The following is an 18,349-nucleotide window of genomic DNA, read 5'->3' as shown; positions in this document are numbered from 1 at the left end:
TAATTAAAATCTTATCCAAAAAAGAAGACATCTTCACTTAAGCAGGTGTGTAAAATGACCTACCCATGTCTAGAGGAAGCTTTCACAAAGCCTTGCGTAAGTTCTTAAAGACTCCGAAAGCTGACCAAGAATATGGTTAACTATTGTGTTGCCTAGTGATCTGTAAGTCCTCAACATGAAACAGGGCTTTAAAAAAGGGCATCCCAGAGTGCTTTTGGTTGTGCTAGAAGGCAGCTGACCACAGTTAGATGTGGAAATATGCAAGGATAACAGTTGTTATGCACAGAAGTTGTGATGTAACAACATACAGGAATCTTCATCTAAGGATTTAAAAGGAAAATAATTTTTTATGGGAAGTTCATTCTATGCATGGCAGGTGATCCAAAGGTTCTTGATAGAAAAAGCTAACATCGCTCCGATTTTAGTTTATTCAGCTAATGAGAAGTTGGAGTTGACCATTCCTAATGATTGTGAGGTAACAGAGTAGCGGTGAAAAGCTATGAAATTGAAGATAAACAGCCTAAGTTCAGTGCAGGGAAAAAGAGGGAGCCAGTGAAAAGATAAGGGGGAAATGGTAGACTGGCTGGTGTTTATAAGAATTTGAGTATCCATGGTGCAAAATGGCTTTTGTTAAAATTAGTAGTAGTGTTGAAAAAAAAAACCAAAAACAAACAAAAAAAACCCAAACACAAAACCAAACCACAACCAAAGAGCAGGTTGGAAGAGAGTAGGTGAGGTTTTCCAGCATCATGGAGATTTTCCTTGTGCGTCTGTATTGCATTGATAGTTTAGTAGTGGATTAACTTTGTGTCTCTGACTTTACACTGTAATTGTGTAAAGTCCTCTGTCCCAGAAGAAGGAAGAGTTAAATTTGTACCTCCTAATTAACTCTGAGCAGTTTGCCGCTGCCTCTCAGCCCTGAATTTTGCTGTTACACTATTTCCAAAGTATCATCTCAGTAGTGTTGTCCACTGCCTGTCAGACTTTATGGGACCTCACTCTCCTCTGGCAGGTCTATATATGAGGGCTACCCTGTTTAGAGCTAATGTTGGAAAAGAGAAGAGAATAAAGGGTTTAGCTATGTGACTTATTAGCAGGACCTTAGCTGTACTGTAGTGCCAGGCTAGCAAATAATGGAGCACAGAGCGTCTACATGTGTGAGTAAGGAATTTGGAAGACTTAGAAGCAGAAGGTGAGATTATGGAAGGAGGTTCAAGCTACAGGTGATGTCTAACTTGAAAGATCTAAGTGACAATGAGATTACTAGTTTGGGTGGAAGGAGACAATTCTAGATGAAGCAGTTTCATTTGTGAAGGTGGTAATTGCATTTGAAGGTGAAGATATGAAAGGAGGAGAAGTAAAATCATGCACAAAATGCTGAGCAATCTGTGTAGAAAACAGAGCAGACAATAAGGAGAATCTACTTAGAAGAAATGTTGGAGTGATTTGATGAGTAAGAAGTGGATATCTTGAAAACTGGTGAAACATAAGATTTAATGAAGTAAACTGTTTTACATCAGGAAGGGTCAAAGAGGTTGAAGATAGAATATTGGTTCTACTGTGTATCTAAGAAGTTATTAGAAATTTCGGCGAGAACATTTCTCACTGTGAAATATAAATTTTTTTAAAGGATGAAATGAGCAGAGGGAAACTTCAGGGGACAGTTGTAAATAGTGCATTCTTTGAGCTTGACAATGAAAAGACAAGTATAATGATAGTCCTACAGATGCACGAGTCACAAATGTTCTAGTATATTTATTTTTCTATATCTTAAAACATAGAAACCTGTAATAAAAAATGTATAGGCTAACGAAGTTGCTGTATTCAGTCTCAGAGCCGATTCTTTTGGTAGTAACATAATCTGTGTTCAAATGGAAGAACAGGCATAAGGTTACATAAAAAATAGTTATTCCATATGTACCTAATAGAAAGATTTCAATGTATACACAGACAATTGCCATAGGGAATTTGGTAAATTATAATTACTTAAAAATTTCCCTTATAGCAGAGAGAAACTAGTTGCTTTAAAGAAAATGTATCAGATATATATGTATGTACAGCAGGTTTTATTCATTGCTTCATTGTTTCTAAGTTATGTTAAACGGAGAGCAACTGTGGATAAGAATTTAATAGTTCAGTCTGAAAAATAAATTTTAAATGCCCTTAAATGTCTTGATTGTGCTTGCAACTGTTATTATCAATAATTTAGTAGTTAAGATGGGAAATTGAAGTATTTCTATTCTAAGTTATTTTTAAAATTTCTTGGAAAAATAATAGCATTAAGAAGATGAGGTCTGCCAGAGTTGATGTTAAATATCCATTGTTTCCTGGTTATGTTTTGCATATTTATTTGTTGTGGTATGTACCTGTTGTTCTAACACTGTTTTAACGCTCTGTACATAAAATTTATGTGCAATAATATTAAACCTGAAGGAGGAAGGTTTTTTGCCAAAAGATAATTTGGCAAATATGTTTTTTGCAGGTACCTTTTGATATATAATCCTACAGAACAAGAGCGATTTTCAGTGGTTTCAGTCAATGTGAATTCACCTAGGGTTAAAATATTATCTCCTTTGGGAAAACCTGTTACTGTCCAGGTTAATGCTGTTTGGGATGGAGCAACTACAGTATCACATGAAGCATATCAGGTATGCCGCTTTAAAAAGCGTTAAAGTACTTTTGATAGGTATTGTACCTTCACAGTTGAAGAAACAGAAGGCGTACTGTAAATACTCGCAGTTCTGTCTTCTGCAGATAATGCCATTAATTCATTAAGTCATTTTAAGGGGAAAACCCCCACACATATGTATTTAGCATTAATGTTTCTTAATCTGATAAATTATTAAACTTTTGTGATAGTATATTACATTTAAAAGGTCTGTTTCAGCTGCATGAACAGAAAATACTGGATGTGTGTATTTTACTCCAACTTTCCAAAGCTGTCTTTCCTTCAAGTGGTGGTCTATACACACAGTCAGACAGTCTGTATGTGCTCAAGTACTCCAGGTGGAAGTTTTTTTAAGTACAATGGCTTAGGCAGTTAGAATCTGATTTTTATCTTCCAGATATAGAGGCTGTACTCTTGTACTCAAGCTAGTCAGAGGACTTCGAGTCCACCTGTTGGTTTTGGTTTTAAACAAAGTTTCCTAGAATGTCCGAGTCATACATCGTTATAGAAGATTGTCCTCAATGATCACCCATCAGAAACTGTATTTTGTTGTATTTGTAGTAATATAATAGTACTGTGTTACTTTCAGGCTTACATTCTTAGTCTGATTCCTTTTGACTTGGGAGCCAAGTTGGACTTGTTTCAGGATAGTGTTTCTGTGAAGAAAATTCAGTTAAGTGTGTCTCAGTTGTCCTCCAAATGGATAATTATTGATAACTGTTGTGGGTTAACTCCAGCCAGCAGCGCAGTCCCACACAGCTGCTCACTTACTGCCCGCAGTGAGATGGAAAGAACTGGAAGGGTAACAGTGAGAAAACTTGTGGACTGAGGCGACAGTTTAATAGGTAGCGCAAAAACTGCATGTGAGCAAAGTGAGATAAAGAATGCATTCGCTGCTTTCCACTGGCAGGCAGGTGTTCAGCCATCCGTAGGAAGGTGGGGCTTAGCTGTAACTGTTGCTTGGGAAGACAAAGGCTGTAACTCCCAACGTGCCCCTCTTCTTCACCCGGTTTTTATTGCTGAGCACAATGCTGTGTGGCCTGGGGTATCTCTTTGGTCAGTTCCAACTATGATCCATCCCTTTGGTCAGCTCCCAGCTTCCTGCGCGCTGGCAGGGCAGCGTGAAAAGCAGAAGAGGCAGTGCTCAGCCATGGGTAAAGCATCCCTATGTGACCAACACTGCTGATGCCAACACCTAGCACCATATGAGCTACTGTGAATAAATGTGTAACTCTATCACAGCCAAAACCAGTACAATAATTATACTAAATAATACACTGTTAATTGCCTGAGGAAGAAGAACTAAAATCACGTATTAGTACCTCAAATTCTGAGCATATTGCTTTGGAAATCTACCTTGTATATTGTTCTTCTGTGCAGGTTACTTTGTAGCTCCTAAATAACCAGAGACTAACAATGAGACAGTTGCCTTATTTTGCTATTTAAATTGGTGGATTTTTAAATGCAACTTAAGTGATAAATAGGATCTGTGTGCACTTGATGTGCTCAACACGCATCTTTAATACACAGGAAAGATGCTCAGAACTGCACATCGCAGCTACCATTCTTTTTTTTAACAAGATTCAAAATCATTATTGCACTAATGTAACAGTGATCTTGATGCTATACAAATTAGCAATGCAGACATTTTTCTTTGCTAAGTCTTCTTAATGTGCTTCAGCTATTAATTTTGGAATGTCATTTGCAGTATTATACTCATTTATGGAATGTGGGGAAAATTAAGCCATTCTAAAATTACTGAAGCAAAAGGAGTTAGTCTGAGCGCATATTCAGTATGAAAAGTTGATACTTTAGTGTTTTTAATAACAGTTTCTTCTTTGCTCCCAACAGATCTCTTTTGTGGCACATCTACCGCCTCTGGGGATTGGAGTTTATCAGCTTTTGGAGGTTCAGAGTTCAGAAGCAGTTTTAGCAGACTATAATATATACATGAGAAATAATAGGCAGGAGAAGCCAGACAGACTTTTCAAGATAAAAGAGATGCAGAATTCTGTGGATAATATAATCTTAGAAAATTCTTACATGAAACTGTGGTTTTCTGGAATGTCTGGATTACTGGAGGTGTGTTGCATTATATTTTGAAGCACTGTTTTACCTTTTTAAGAACTTCTGTTCTTATTTGTGGAAGTTCAAATGTGTTAACCATTTTAAACATAATTCTCTGTCCTTAGAAAATAAATACCAAAGAAGACGGTAAAAATCATCAAATGAAAGTGGAGTTTGCTTGGTATGGAACTACAAGTAACCGTGATAAAAGTGGAGCTTATCTCTTCTTACCAGATGGAGATGCCAAGGTAAATCTTCCGTTTGCAAAGAGATTCTAATCTCTAAGTAACTTGAAGTGTTCTGGAAATACTGATTGGAAGAGCTAGTTTTCTCCAACCCTGAAATACAACTGTGTGACTAGAAATAATGGCATCAGTTTTTGAAATTATTGGCAGAACTTATTACTTAACTGTACATTTGGGTAAAAACATAGCATTAATTTGAAAGTGTAAAAATTTTCAGAATATTTATGATTCACCAAAAAACTTTCTAGGACCAAGCTGCTACCCTTGCAAGAAATCAGGTGAGATGTGACCATTCATTATCAATAAAATAATTTCACTCACTTATGCTGAAAAGGTGTAGGACATACTGTTTAATTTCTTCATTTCTTCACTTTTCTGATCTTTAAGATTTCTTGATTGGGAATTAGGAACTTTCAGTTCAGAGTGTAGTACCTTTTTAGCTGATACTGGCATATTTAGTTTAATGTGGTAAATAAGATACTGAGTCAAACTGATGAATGTAAAGACGCTGTAACAAGCAACTGTTCTGATTTACTTATCTAAGGTTATCAATATTTTTAGCTGCATAATTATTGGAGGGTAATAGCATACTCCTGTTAGTTTTCAAATTGGAAATTCAGAAGTGACAATGTTCTTACACTGACTTAATTACCGTGCAGACTCTACCACTGGTGGAACTGGGAAGGTGGTAATTCAGAAAGCAAACGATGAAATAATGAACACTTTTAAGAAGCTAGCTACTTTACAGCATTTTTCTTCTGCCCAGTTTCTCCTGGGGAAACTTAAGTTGCATGTATAAAACAAACTAGGAGTTCTATGTTTACCACATCTGGAAAAAAGGAGGGGTAATCTTTTTTTGTTTGTTTGTTACATGTGTAAATCAGTCTGCAAGTGGACAGAACAGTTTCCTTTCTTTTAGAAGCACATGGTTTGAGTGTGAGTTGGCAGTTTTAAACTATTTAGTATTATTTAGTCCCATAGTTGTTTCCATTAGTAATGTTCAATAGGCTTCACTTACTGTTAATTTTTACCTGTCAGTGTTTTAATCTGTGACTACCTGAACAATATCACTTAGGGCATTTTTTTATTATTTTTACCTTTCATCAGCTGCATGGTCACACTTTAGCTAATTTTATTTTGGATGCTACTTAGTCTTTTGCTTATGTAAACAATAATTGCTAATTAACATCTAATTCTAAATACACATCTGAATTTGCTTAATAAAAATATTGACAAAGCTACGTAGCGAAATGCTGTGGTTTAATCAGAAAAAGTCTTTCCCCTGTCCTCAAGCACAGTTAGAAAATAGGGTACATATTGAACTTTTATGAAAAATGAAATTAAAGTGCATTTTTAGTTAACATTAAAAAGGGTGGTGTGTTCAGCTTTTGTAACTTTTTATACAAGAAAAATGAAATAATTATATTTCTAAAAATTCTGCTTCATTAATATTAAGGCTCATTTGACTTGCATTTTAATAACATTAATTAGATTTTCCCATTGGGAAAAACTGTGTAATCCTTTAGTAGTTTCTAAGACATTTTGAACTGAAGATTTCTGTCAGAAGAAATGCCATCTGTTCAGGGTTCTCAGTGTGAGGTGGATTGACATTTTCTAAGTCATTGTGCAGAGTCGCAATAGGATAGATTACTGGCAGTTTTCTTGATTTTTGGCTAGGTGTTTTTTTTTTTTCCTGTCCCCCTGTTACTGCAAACTTTGCAGAGAATAATTGCATTTGATGTTGGGTCATTTTCCTCTGGTATGAGTACAGTTATGTTTTCTTTGCCTTTATTAACTGGTTGTTTTATCATCTGGTAAGTGTTTTGATTCCTTTCTTTTCAGTTCTGCAATATTCAGAAAATGTTTTCTTCATCTAGTTTAATTTTCTGTCTTACTGTAGTACTTACACAACCTTTTTGGTCTTGGATTCTTCTGCCAGTTTATTTTTGGAAACTTGGCGCTGTAACATGCTACCTTTGCAGACTGTGGCTTAAAACCACGTAAGAACACTTGACACATACCATGTAGCTCTGGTCATCAGTAGGCTGTCACGAGTAGATGTTATGTATTTTGCAAATGGTAATCTGTCTACTAGAGTGTACACAGATCTGCATCTTTCAAAAGGTCCCTTGAATTAATCGTCTTTATGGCTGACCTAAAATCAGTCTAGAGCACTGCAGAGTGCATTCTTGCTAAGAAGTGGTAAGCCTCTAGTGCCAGCACTAAACTGGCCATCAGCAGAGACCTGGGTTAATGGCAGCAATTTACATAGCATCAAATAGAAGGTACACCAGTAACTCTTTGTCACTGCTCTGGAAGGAATAGCTGGACTTAAGGCTGTACGACACCATGGCAAATGTTGCCATGATGCAGCTAGACAGCTCCCCATAAAACTCTCTCTGGGTTGTGGCATAAGGTCTTGACCGTGGATGATTCTATTTCTGCTGTCTCTGAAGTGTGAAAGTAGTTCAGTGGCAGTCTCAGGTCAGGACACCAGTGTGAAGTCCAGGACAGTGACACAGAACAGAGGCTCCATGCTGCCTAGAGATAAGACAGTGCTCCTACCATGTCTTTGTATTTTGTGCAAAACAGAAAAAAAGCAAGGTACCAGGGAAAAAGACAGACAGTATTTTAATTTTTTTAAGCGTTAGTGCTGCTTAACTACATACCAGTGTTATCATGGTTTGGAACGAAGGGACGTCTTTGAACCTTACAATAAATACAAACAAAAGCATCCTGCCTGTGGAGGGAAAACATGTTTTTATCTCTTGTGATTTTGTGAAGGGTGGCTGACTCCATAAATCTCTTAGATGTGGAGGAAAAAAACCCCAGTATTCAGTAAACTTTGAAATAGTTAAATGTCTGTTTTTCTTCTGTATATTCAAGACGAAGTCAATACGTGATGACCTACTTACTAGCCATGTTCAGTATCAATAGGGAATAGAACAAAGCCCTTTTTTTCCAAAGAGTCAGATGCTAAGTGTTTGTGGGATCAATGTGAGCGGTTCATTTTCTTGTTTTACAAATGAGTTTTTCAGAATCTAAGAGGACTTTTTTGGTAGACTCAGATTGGGAAGTTGTGATTCTCCTTCAGGCAGCTGTGTCTGTGCACACATGTATATACTAGTTGCTGTAGGTACTTATGTGCTAACAGAATATATAAGAAAAGATACATTATTTTTTTAAAAAAGTATCCTGCAGCATTTCTACTGTTAGAGCTTTTCTCCTGGTTTTTTCCCCTTCACACTTTGTGTCCATGGTTAGACTTCCTTTACTGGTGATGGTCTCTGACTTGTATAGCTGTAGCTGCTGCTACTAGCTTCAAGAAACTTTGACAGGTCCTTTTTTAATCTGTCAGGGTTACCCGTTACCTCTACTTCTCAGAGAAGAACACACATCTGAGTTACCTAAATGCTTGGCCTTCAAGCCTAAGGAAAAGATACTGATATCTTTCCACATTTTTGTGGACGAGGTTAGGGTGTTCCACTGCCCAAAAGGAGAGAGACTAGCCATGTAGAGTATCCTGCAGTATCTATACATCTTCAAATATTCCCTCTCAAAAGGGCAGAGGATCCTCATTCAAGCATAAGTGTCCTTACTTTTAATACTTCCCCTGGTTTTGTATGCCTGATAACGGGGAGAGACAAATATGTAGGCACCACTACCTGGAGGGTGCTCACAATATTCAGAAATCGGCTGTCTTTGAAATGTCTGTTCTTTCCTCGGTGCTATGCATTTTCCTCAAGTATCGTATCCATCATCTAAAACTCTGTCCCACATATTGGTGGGGTTGGTTTTGGAGACAGAAGTGTTCAAATGACAGCCATCTCTTTTCTGCCACATAATTCTTCAAACAGTTCTCAAGAACTCATAGTATTTGTTTTTTGGGTTTTTTGAAATCACACCCCCCTGCCCCAGCCCAGTCTGATCTCAAACTGTGTCAAATGAAGGGAAATCTGCTATTGAGAAGCAACTGTTCTTGAAGACTTTTGTCTTGAATTCTTTTTTAAAATCTCAGGCATATCAAGAGCAATTCAGCATTGTAAAACTTGTTTCTGAGCACAGCTTATTTGACTTCCACACCAACAGTGTGCTGCACTGCCAGAAATTTCTAGGCCACAGTAAGATGGTTAGTAGTGCTTCACTTGACTAAACAGGAAAGGCTTATTGCCCATGCTTCATGCCTTCAGGCTGCAATATGCCATGCCAGCTTCTATGCCAGCCAGCAAACCTTTAAGTGAAGGTATCTCTCCTGTTAACTCTGCCTCTTGGTACTTTGGCACCTGATTCGATGACAAGTATTTTAAGATATCGTGGGGAGTTATGGGATATTATTTTGCTCCACATGTTCTCCCTTAAATGTCTAGCTTACTTTTTTTTTTTGGTTATTTTTTTTTTATTTCCTTCAAGGGGAAGTTGTCATATTTCTCTTGAATATGAGTACTGAAAAATGGTTTCTGGACCCTTTGACCCATAGTTCTGTTATCCTGTTTTTGAAAATACTGCTTTCCAAGCTCAAAAAAACCTGCCACAGCAGGCTGCTGAACCTTGTAAAATGGAACCCCTTTCCAGTGGAGCAGAGGGGAACAGATTTTACAGTCACTATCCATTGTAGCTATTTAGGAAGTGGAGTCTTGAGACGACCACTGGATATGAGACCCAAGTATTTTTATTCCTATTTTAAGGTCTGAGTAATCACAGAATCCTTCATGCTAGAAGGTCGTTTAGTCTAGGCTCCCACTCAAACCAGAGTAAATACTGAACTCAGACTGGGGCTTTGTACAGTCAGTTTTGCAAATATATCTCTATCATTGTTCCTTCCAACTAGAAAGTGGTTTGTGTCTCAGTAGTAAGAGGCCTATTTCTGCCCCTTGGTCAGACTTCCACATCGAAAGTATCTTTATATTTCAGATCCAGGACCAAGATTATTTCACAGGCCTCTGTGCATCTCACCAAGGATCTTTACAAAGATGCTAGAATAACTGCATATTCAGTGTGTGAAGATGTTTTCCTGCTTAAAAGCCTGATTCACCAAATTGTTTTCAGTGTGGCAGACCTGGTCAGTTATCTCTTTATAGGTTCTGAACTCCATATGTCTCCAGCTAACTATTAAGAAATCACATTCTAGCATCAGTTCTTTTCTAGACATGAAAAATTAATTAGGAGACTTCCCTGTTCTTATAGTACCATATTTTTTCTTCATTTTTCCTGTTCGCCCAACAGTCAGGAAGCAATAGGCATCCGTGTGAACTTGAGTGTACATCATATCTCCACTCTTTGTGTCAGAAAACTTGTCTAACCCCCAAAATCACATGATACCATGTGCCTTTGTAACTCCCCTTCCCCATTTGTATATTCTCCCTGTGCTGTGTCTGAATTAGAGGCTTGCAAACTGGTTTTGATGCATTTCTCTCAATGCATGTGCTAATGGAATCACAAATTGTGATTTTAAAAAATTCTGTTGTTTCAGACAATATCTGCAAAATAATGTGTAATTCCTTTTCTTCAGTATCACCTCGTCTTTCCATACAGTTCAGAGCAATGAGTATGGTTGCTTCTTATCTTCAGCTGGGGAGCTGATGTGGCAACATGTCCACCTTGGAGAATCTGGTGTGTGAATTTGGTGTTTGTGACAATATCCCAGAATCAGGGAGCTGTTAAATGCATCTCATTTTGGCTTTCTACCATTATGGGAATAATGTATTTTGGTAGCTGTTGTCAACGTCACCATCATGTTTTATACTAACAAGCTCAATGTAACAAAGTTCCTTCAAGTATTTATTTTTTTTTTTACTTTTTGTTCTAAAAAAAAAATCAAATAAAAAGTTCAGGTAATTTTTTTTAGTAATTGCACAGCCTTTTGCATTGCTTTGTCCCTCATCTAGTATCTCTGTTTTGGTAGTTTGGTCCTGGATAGCTCCAGTGAGAGCCCTAATGAAGAATGTCCTTAAAAAACAACAGAGATAAGGTCATGAAATAGGTGTTACTTTGCTAACAGAATGTATTTGGCAGGCTGCTGTTCATGTAAGTAGTATTCTTCCAGGTAATAATTGGTGAGGGTATTTGCTCTGATAATCTTTTGAGGCCTGTTGGCTTCAGATTTCTCAGATCATTTTCTGAGAGTTCCTTTAGCTGCTGTTTCAGTCCTTCATTGCTAACCTGAGGATCTTCACATTGTGCTATCTTGTAGGTATGATTTTGAAGAAGAATGAATTATTCTACCTTCCTGTCAGTAATCCAGTTCCTCCATGGGATTTTAATCTAAACATATACTTCTAGGAGCATGTAGTCTAGTTGAATGAGTTTGTCTTCGCTGCCTATGTCCAATAGATAAGCAGATAGATAGCAATCTCTTCTGTCAGAAGAAAGGGTAAGATTCAGTCTACATTTATGCATCTTTGACGTTTTTCATGGAAATAAGAGAACCCAAAAGTCTGCTCAAATTCTAACCTAAGATCTGGCCTTCAAATTTCCTTTATCCCATGATATTAATTCACCTGGCTTCATGTCCTCCTAATACAATACTACTGCTATATTTCTGTTAGCAAATGGATTTTGCATAATAGGTAATACGTGTTTCTCTTACTGACAAGATGAGACATCTTGGAAGTACCCCAGTATCCCATCATTTTTTCATGTCAACAAGTCAGGAAGTCCAAAAGACTCTTTCCTCATTTGGGTTTTTGTACTAGTTAACTGAATTCAACATTGCTGTAAGATGATCAGTAGAAAAATCCCCCTTTCCCTAAAACAACCCATCTTACAAAGTGTAAGCAACTATGGTTCCTCGTCCTGTACAAAGTATTCCTGCAGTTGATAGCTACAGAGTTGCCTCTTGGAGCTCTGGCAAAGCTTTTATTAAACAGCATTGTGCCTGAAGCTTTAAGAGTAAATATGTGAATAGAAAGGCAGGCTTTTAGTGTTTAAAAGTCTCCTTCAGTTTCTTCTTTTATGCAATACTTCTTGAAATCTTCTTTGTGAATGTATGTATAGTTATATGTTCAAAGAAGGTTGGATGATACATGCCTGTACTTGTTCCTTTCTGCCATGTTTTGTCTTTATGTATCTAATCTTGATTTCATGTCTTCCACAAGATAAATTTGATCTTTGGTTTTCTTCCTTGAGAAAAGAGCATGCTCTCTCTCCTTATGACATTGGTACATACAGGAGGACAGCCACCCTCTAAGAGCTTTCTGCTTAGATCGCTCTGAATAGCATGTTTTTCAAGCATTTTGTTGGGGGGGGGGGGGGGGGGGGGGTTAAATGAAGTCTTTATTTATTGCTGTTGTCCTATAGTAGTAGTTGCATGCTTAATATTTAACCCGTTTTTACCCTTGCAACCATCCATGTATTTCTATATAGTGTATACAGGTCAGTTTGGCATCAACTCTTGTAAAAAAGAAGGCATCAATCATTTGCTTAGCCAAAACCTGGAAGGACTGTGACTACATGGAAAAATATTTTTTTTTTCGTCTTTTTGGATATGAGAAAATTTCTGCTAGTCTTTGATAAGTATCATTAAGAACCCAATGTGCCTCTGGAGATTTCGTAATGGTTGCCAATTCTACTCTGCATTCCAGGGGCTCCCCTGGCAACTGTAGCTGCTTTTGATGAAGAAAAATTTCCTCTTTAGCTTCAGAAGGATATGCTAGACTGGTCCAGAAGACAGTGTAGGGGCAGCTTTCCTCATGCAGTATGTACCACTGATACAGTAAACTGAGCAAACAGTCTGCCACAGATTATGAAACTACAGAATGATTACAGGTTAGCAAGTGTAATTTCACATGCAAAAAAGCTCAGTCCAGATGTTTGCAATATTTAATACATTGCTGTGTTTGTCTGTAGGCCTTGTGTCCATTAATCCTCATAAAATACCTGTGAGATATGTAATGAGGTTTTTGTTAATTTTAGCTAAAGGAAAAGTGGTGCTGGGAAGAGAAACTGCTGAATTTCAGATTAGGAGTAATTTTTTAATTCCCAGCTTTTAGACTAGACTCAGATATAGAACAGTTTAAAAAAATCAAAGACTTTATTAAATACTTTGATTTATTGACACTACTTTTATGCAAAACCTTCAAAATAATTATTCTGACTTTCTATTTTCCTTTTTTAGCCTTATATTTTTACAGATCCACCTACCGTAAGAGTTGCTTATGGAAGGATTTTCTCAGAAGTTGTATGTTTTTTCCACCATGTGACACATACCATGCGACTCTATAAAGTGCAGGGTAAGAGTTAGGAAATTCTGTCTCTCTCAGCAGTTATTTTTTGTTACTAGAGTCTTGGATCCTATCTGTCTTTCTAATGTTTAAATGCACATCTGAACCAGTGCAGGATTTGTTAGACTGAAGCCTTTATGAAGCCATGGGTCCAGAGCACCATGCTCCCTTTCTGAGCATCATGCTAGTCATTAAGCAGGCATGCTTAAATTCAACAGGTTTGTTGGAGATACATCTCAGTATTAGGAAATTTTATGGTATAAATTACCTACAAGGAAGTCCCAAACTTTACTGGGTCATCTCAATGTTGTAGGTAGCTGTAAATGGTGAAAATGAGGGGGAAAAAATTTAGAAATGTATTGGAGATTATGTAAAAACATAGTTTCTTTCATAGCTTTAAACTTACTGATGGAGGTACAGTAACTTCTTTAAAGTCGCCAAGAATGTAAAGTTCTTTGTTAGTGGCATTAATAGTGAGGTCTAGTTTACTCCACAACTGTGGGCATGCTTTAGTTATCTGTGAGCTTTGTCTTTATGTTCTTTATTTGCTTGGAAGAGCTTTTGACAGAATTGGCTGGCTGTTGAGAGGCACCAGCACTGAATACAGTCTTTATTGTCTCTTAGGACATAACAACAGTTTTGCTTGCTTTTCCTTCAGTAAAGCTTCTATTTTTTGTTTCTCTACTGTTCAACTCCCAATTTGCAAGAAAATTCTTGGAAAACAGTAACTTTGGAAACTCTTTGCCCTTCCAAACTTGATGATTAAATTGGCCAGTAAAAAATGTAAAAGAGGGAGGAAATGGTGGTGCAATTGTATAAACTTACTTTCTTCTAGAAACTTGACTTAAAATACGTAAGTGTATTTCTTTGTAGTTGAAGTAGGAAACATACATTTTTCAGTTGTTCTTTTTGTATTTACTCTGTTGTGGTTTAACCCCAGCCAGCAGGTAAGCCCTACACAGCCACTCCCTCCCTCCCTCCCTCCCCCTGTATTGAGATGGGGGAGGGGATTGGAAGGATAGAAGTGAGAGAACTCATGGGTTGAAACTAAGACAGTAATAGGTAAAGCAAAAGCCGCACATGCAAGCAAAGCAAAAGCCGCGCACACAAGCAAAGCAGAACAGGGAGTTAATTCACCACTTCCCACGGGCAGGCAGGTGCTCAGCCATCCCCAGGACAGCCGGGCTCCATCACGCGTAACGGTTACTTGGGAAGACAAACGCCATAGTGCCACATGTCCCCCCCTACCTCCTTCTTCCCCCAGGTTATATACTCAGCACGACACCCCATGGTGTGGAATATCCCTTTGGGCAGCCCAGGCCAGCCGTCCCGGCTGTGTCCCCTCCCCATTTCATCTGCCCCTACAGCGCTCTCGCTAGCAGGGCCCAGGAAACCAAAAAGTCCTTGACTGAGTATAATTGTTAAACAACAACAACATGCAACAAATAGCAACAGCTAACAACATCAGTGTGCTGTCAACATTGTTCACACACCAAATCCAAAACATAGTACTGCACTAGCTACTAAGAAGAAAATTAGCTCTGTCCCAGCTGGAACCAGGATACTCTTGTGAGATTTTTTTGAAATACAGAAGCATTGCCTAATACATTCAACACTTGAAGGAACTTAAACATGTTTTGTATTAGCATTACTTTTACTATAGGTGTCAAAATTGTCTGCGTGGTTTTTAAAATATTATAATTTTCTTTCTAAACACCTTAAAAATCAAATAATGGAGCTATAAGTACTTTCAAAGTCTCCCTTGCTCTTGCCCTTATTCCTTTTAGGTTTCAAAAATAGTATTGTGAGCAATATGTACATCAGTTGCACAGAACTGATCTTTTTTTAAAATTTTTTTTAGTTGTAATGTATTTCTCTTTAGAACTAAAATTCAGATGCCTCATTTTTTATGACATACTTACTTTGAACTTGATTGAGTTTACCCATATGACATATACAGATCAGAGTTCAGTTGCCAGCTTGTCTCATGCAGTAATTGTAGATCAAACTCTAGACCACATTCCTTTTAAGTACAAACCAAAATGTTATGTAGTAATTTTTTGTGACGATCCTGAGGAAACATGTTTATTTCAATATTAATTTTTGGGGGGTTTATGTGATCAATCAGTAAAATGTGCTTAGATGAAAAAAGTTATCTTGAGGTCAAGATGTACTAGATTGTCAAAAATGTGAAAAGAAAGTTACTTTTCTGCATGGGTTTCAGTAAATTGATCTTCGTAGCAAGGAGGGAGCTTACATATGAAGACTGTGTATTGTATTGAAAGGGAGGGAAAAAGCCTGAAGAGTGTCTTTTGGTTAGGGTGGGGTTGGTTTTTTTTCTTTAAAATACATTTCTTTGTAATACTTCCTTTTCTTTAATTAGTTACCAGAAGTATTATACTTCCATTTCACAGTTCTCAGAAAATGGGTTGTCAGTGAAAATCACTTGCTTGCCAGTTTCTAGCACATACATTTATCTTTCTTTTACAGTACGCTATTGTTGTGTTAAGAGTCTGACAAGTGGCCAGAACAGGGATGGAGACTGCACCCCTTGGGCTGAGTCATGAGGTTCAGAAAAGACCCCCTTGCTTTCTAAACTCCTTCTCGGAGAGGAGTCTAGGTGCAGCTGGATCCAGTCCTGGTCTCAGACTTCGTCAACAGATTTGTCTAAAGGATTGTATGTACAGCCACTTATCAGAATTAACATTTGCCTGCCAGTCCAGTCAAGGGCTTCCACTGAAACAGTTTCACAAAGTTGAAAAAAATAAATGATTTATTAAGGTGGCAGATATAATGAGTTTGGAATTGGCATTGGTAAAAAAAAAAAAAAAAAACAACTTACTGCAAAAATCAAGCTCAAGTTAAGAGGATGTTGACCTGGGTAATATCCCACATAGTCGGAGGTGCAAATCTTACCAAAGAGGCGTCCCTGCTTGGGAAGGAGAGAAGTCCGGCCCCATTGACCTGTCCCAGTACTTAGAGTTCTCATCCTTGGGGAAGGTGTTGGGGAAGATTGTAAAATGCCAGATTTTATGCTTGTGGTAAAGTGGCACTATAGTAAATTATTGTGTGCCAGTTGGCTCTTAACAGGGTGTCAGTTAGGAAGGTTAGTTGGACCCAGTGGTTCAGCATGGAGCAGGGAGGATTCAGTACAGATACGGATTTATGGTTACATGTACCAGAGATGTCTTGGCCTTCGCTGGAGCAACAGCAGGCTGTGAGATCCCCGCCTCACTCTGAGCGTCAGTCAGTTGGTTTGTGTGTTGGACTGCATCCCTTACCTATTTTGTGAGGTAGACACACCACTCAAGGCAAGCTCCCTGCTCCGCTTAGAGCTGAATACAGTTGTTCATTATTCAGTCAGGATGGGGCCAGGGGGAACACACTGCCACAACTATCTAGTTTTTTCTCTTTTTTTTTTTTTTCTTTTTTGCTAACTTTTATTTCATCACACTGTTTCAGTACTTAGACCATTACCTATCCAGTCATCATGGTGAAGTCCTGTACCATGCTCCCAGCTTTTACAAGGAAAAAATATGCAATTATGTAATATATTTTCTGTTCACTTTTATGGTGTGTTTTTTATTTTATTTTTTTCATATGAAATGGCCTTTTTCAAAGTTTAAAAATTGATGGCTTTGCATCGTCGTTTTGCTAGGTCTTCATCCTGGGTGTTGTAAGGGAAGTTATTTATATAGCATTACTTCATTTAAAAGAAGGTATCTTGAATTCGTACAACATACGTACAGTAACAAAGAGTGTGGAGAGAAATAAATATGTCTATATATATACATATATTTCATTTTTGACTAAAGACCTGATACTCCTGTTGTAACCTGCCTGCTTGCCAGGGGGTGGAAAGCCTGATCATGTGGCCAATCCAGCTGTTGGACAATGCTTCTGAGGCCTACAGCATTTTCAGCAGTTTTGGTAAAACACTGCTTTTTCCACTTTTGACTTCAGAATTCTGTTGATTTTGAGCAGATAATACTCTGGCTTGACAGCTCTGTTCAGTAACAGACAAATGAGTGATTTTTAACTTTTTCTGCTTCCTTTATCATGTGATTTTGGTATCAGCATGATTTTGTTACTTTTTTTATCAGAAGCTTCTTATGTTTCATGGTATTTTTGTATTAACTCACATTATGTAGTAGAAAATAGCTGAGGGTCTTGCATGGTCTGGTCATTTTAAAATTGAAGACTAAAATATTGTATTGTTCAGTGACCTCATACTTTACTAGTCCTACTTTAAAAGAGTTGGAAAATCTATGACTAGAAGTGTCAAAAGTGGAGCCATCCACTTTTTTAGGACTAAGTCTGGAAACATAGAAGTAATTACCTGAACATTTTGTTGTTGTTGTTGTTTAGCACTGTTATATAGTAGCTGTTGGTAAATTTAAAGTTTTAACAGTTGCGGGTACTGCTGCAGGTGGCGTTCAGATTTTAAAAAAGATGAGGAAACAAATACAGAGCCTGACATCGTCCTCATTCAGGTGGCAAAGTCACAGCCTGACTGCATTTTACATACTAAACAATAGCATAAACATTGAAGCAGGTGGACACTTTCAGCATTCCATTGTGTAAATGTTTAGAGTATTTGTTTTAGAATTTGACTAAGACCTTCTTAAGGGAACTATTCCAACATACTCTCAAAACAGAACTGCTAAAAATATTTGAATACTACACGTGTAAAATGAAAAACAGTTCCGCTAACCTCAATCCATGTGCTTAGGAATCTAAGAATTTTATTTGAAGGTGTTTTGTCCTACTGCAAAAGATTCTGCAGTTCAGGAGCCCAAACCAATGAGCATGCCTCTGGGTCTTACTAGTTGACATACAGTGAACTGTTGGGGACAAAAATAAATAATACTTAGTATCTAAGATTCTTGACTACTGTCTTCAAGTTTTAAAGGACTGAGTAGTTTAATCAGTTCTTGGCTTTCTACTGTCTTCTGTTCATAGTCTGTCAGACAAGCACAATGTAATTTTGTCTCACTACAAAGAGATATTTCCTATCTCTGTTCTGCTTGGTGGAATTATTTTCACAATTGTTAATCCCATTAGACTACAGAAAGAGTAGAAGTGGTGATGCTGAGTGATGGTGTGATTCCAGTCCAAACTGTGTCTAGAGCTGTTTGAAAAGGTCATGT

General features: G+C 37.6%; 1 protein-coding gene across 2 annotated transcripts in view; it reads left to right on the top strand.

Moving 5' to 3' along the window:
• MAN2A1 (mannosidase alpha class 2A member 1) overlaps positions 1-18,349 on the top strand; it is a 121,182-nt gene that overhangs the window by 71,242 nt on the left and 31,591 nt on the right. For both annotated transcript variants that reach the window (XM_037372756.1, XM_037372758.1), the window contains exons 13-16: positions 2,483-2,648; positions 4,520-4,750; positions 4,861-4,983; positions 13,094-13,208. In XM_037372756.1, coding sequence (XP_037228653.1) covers positions 2,483-2,648; positions 4,520-4,750; positions 4,861-4,983; positions 13,094-13,208 — 635 coding nt within the window. The remainder of the gene's footprint in view (positions 1-2,482; positions 2,649-4,519; positions 4,751-4,860; positions 4,984-13,093; positions 13,209-18,349) is intronic.

The sequence above is a fragment of the Falco rusticolus genome, chromosome Z, assembly GCF_015220075.1.
Source record: "Falco rusticolus isolate bFalRus1 chromosome Z, bFalRus1.pri, whole genome shotgun sequence".
Taxonomy (NCBI): Eukaryota; Metazoa; Chordata; class Aves; order Falconiformes; family Falconidae; genus Falco; species Falco rusticolus.
Note: the sequence above shows the minus strand (reverse complement) of the source record. Positions and strands in the feature narration are given on the sequence as shown.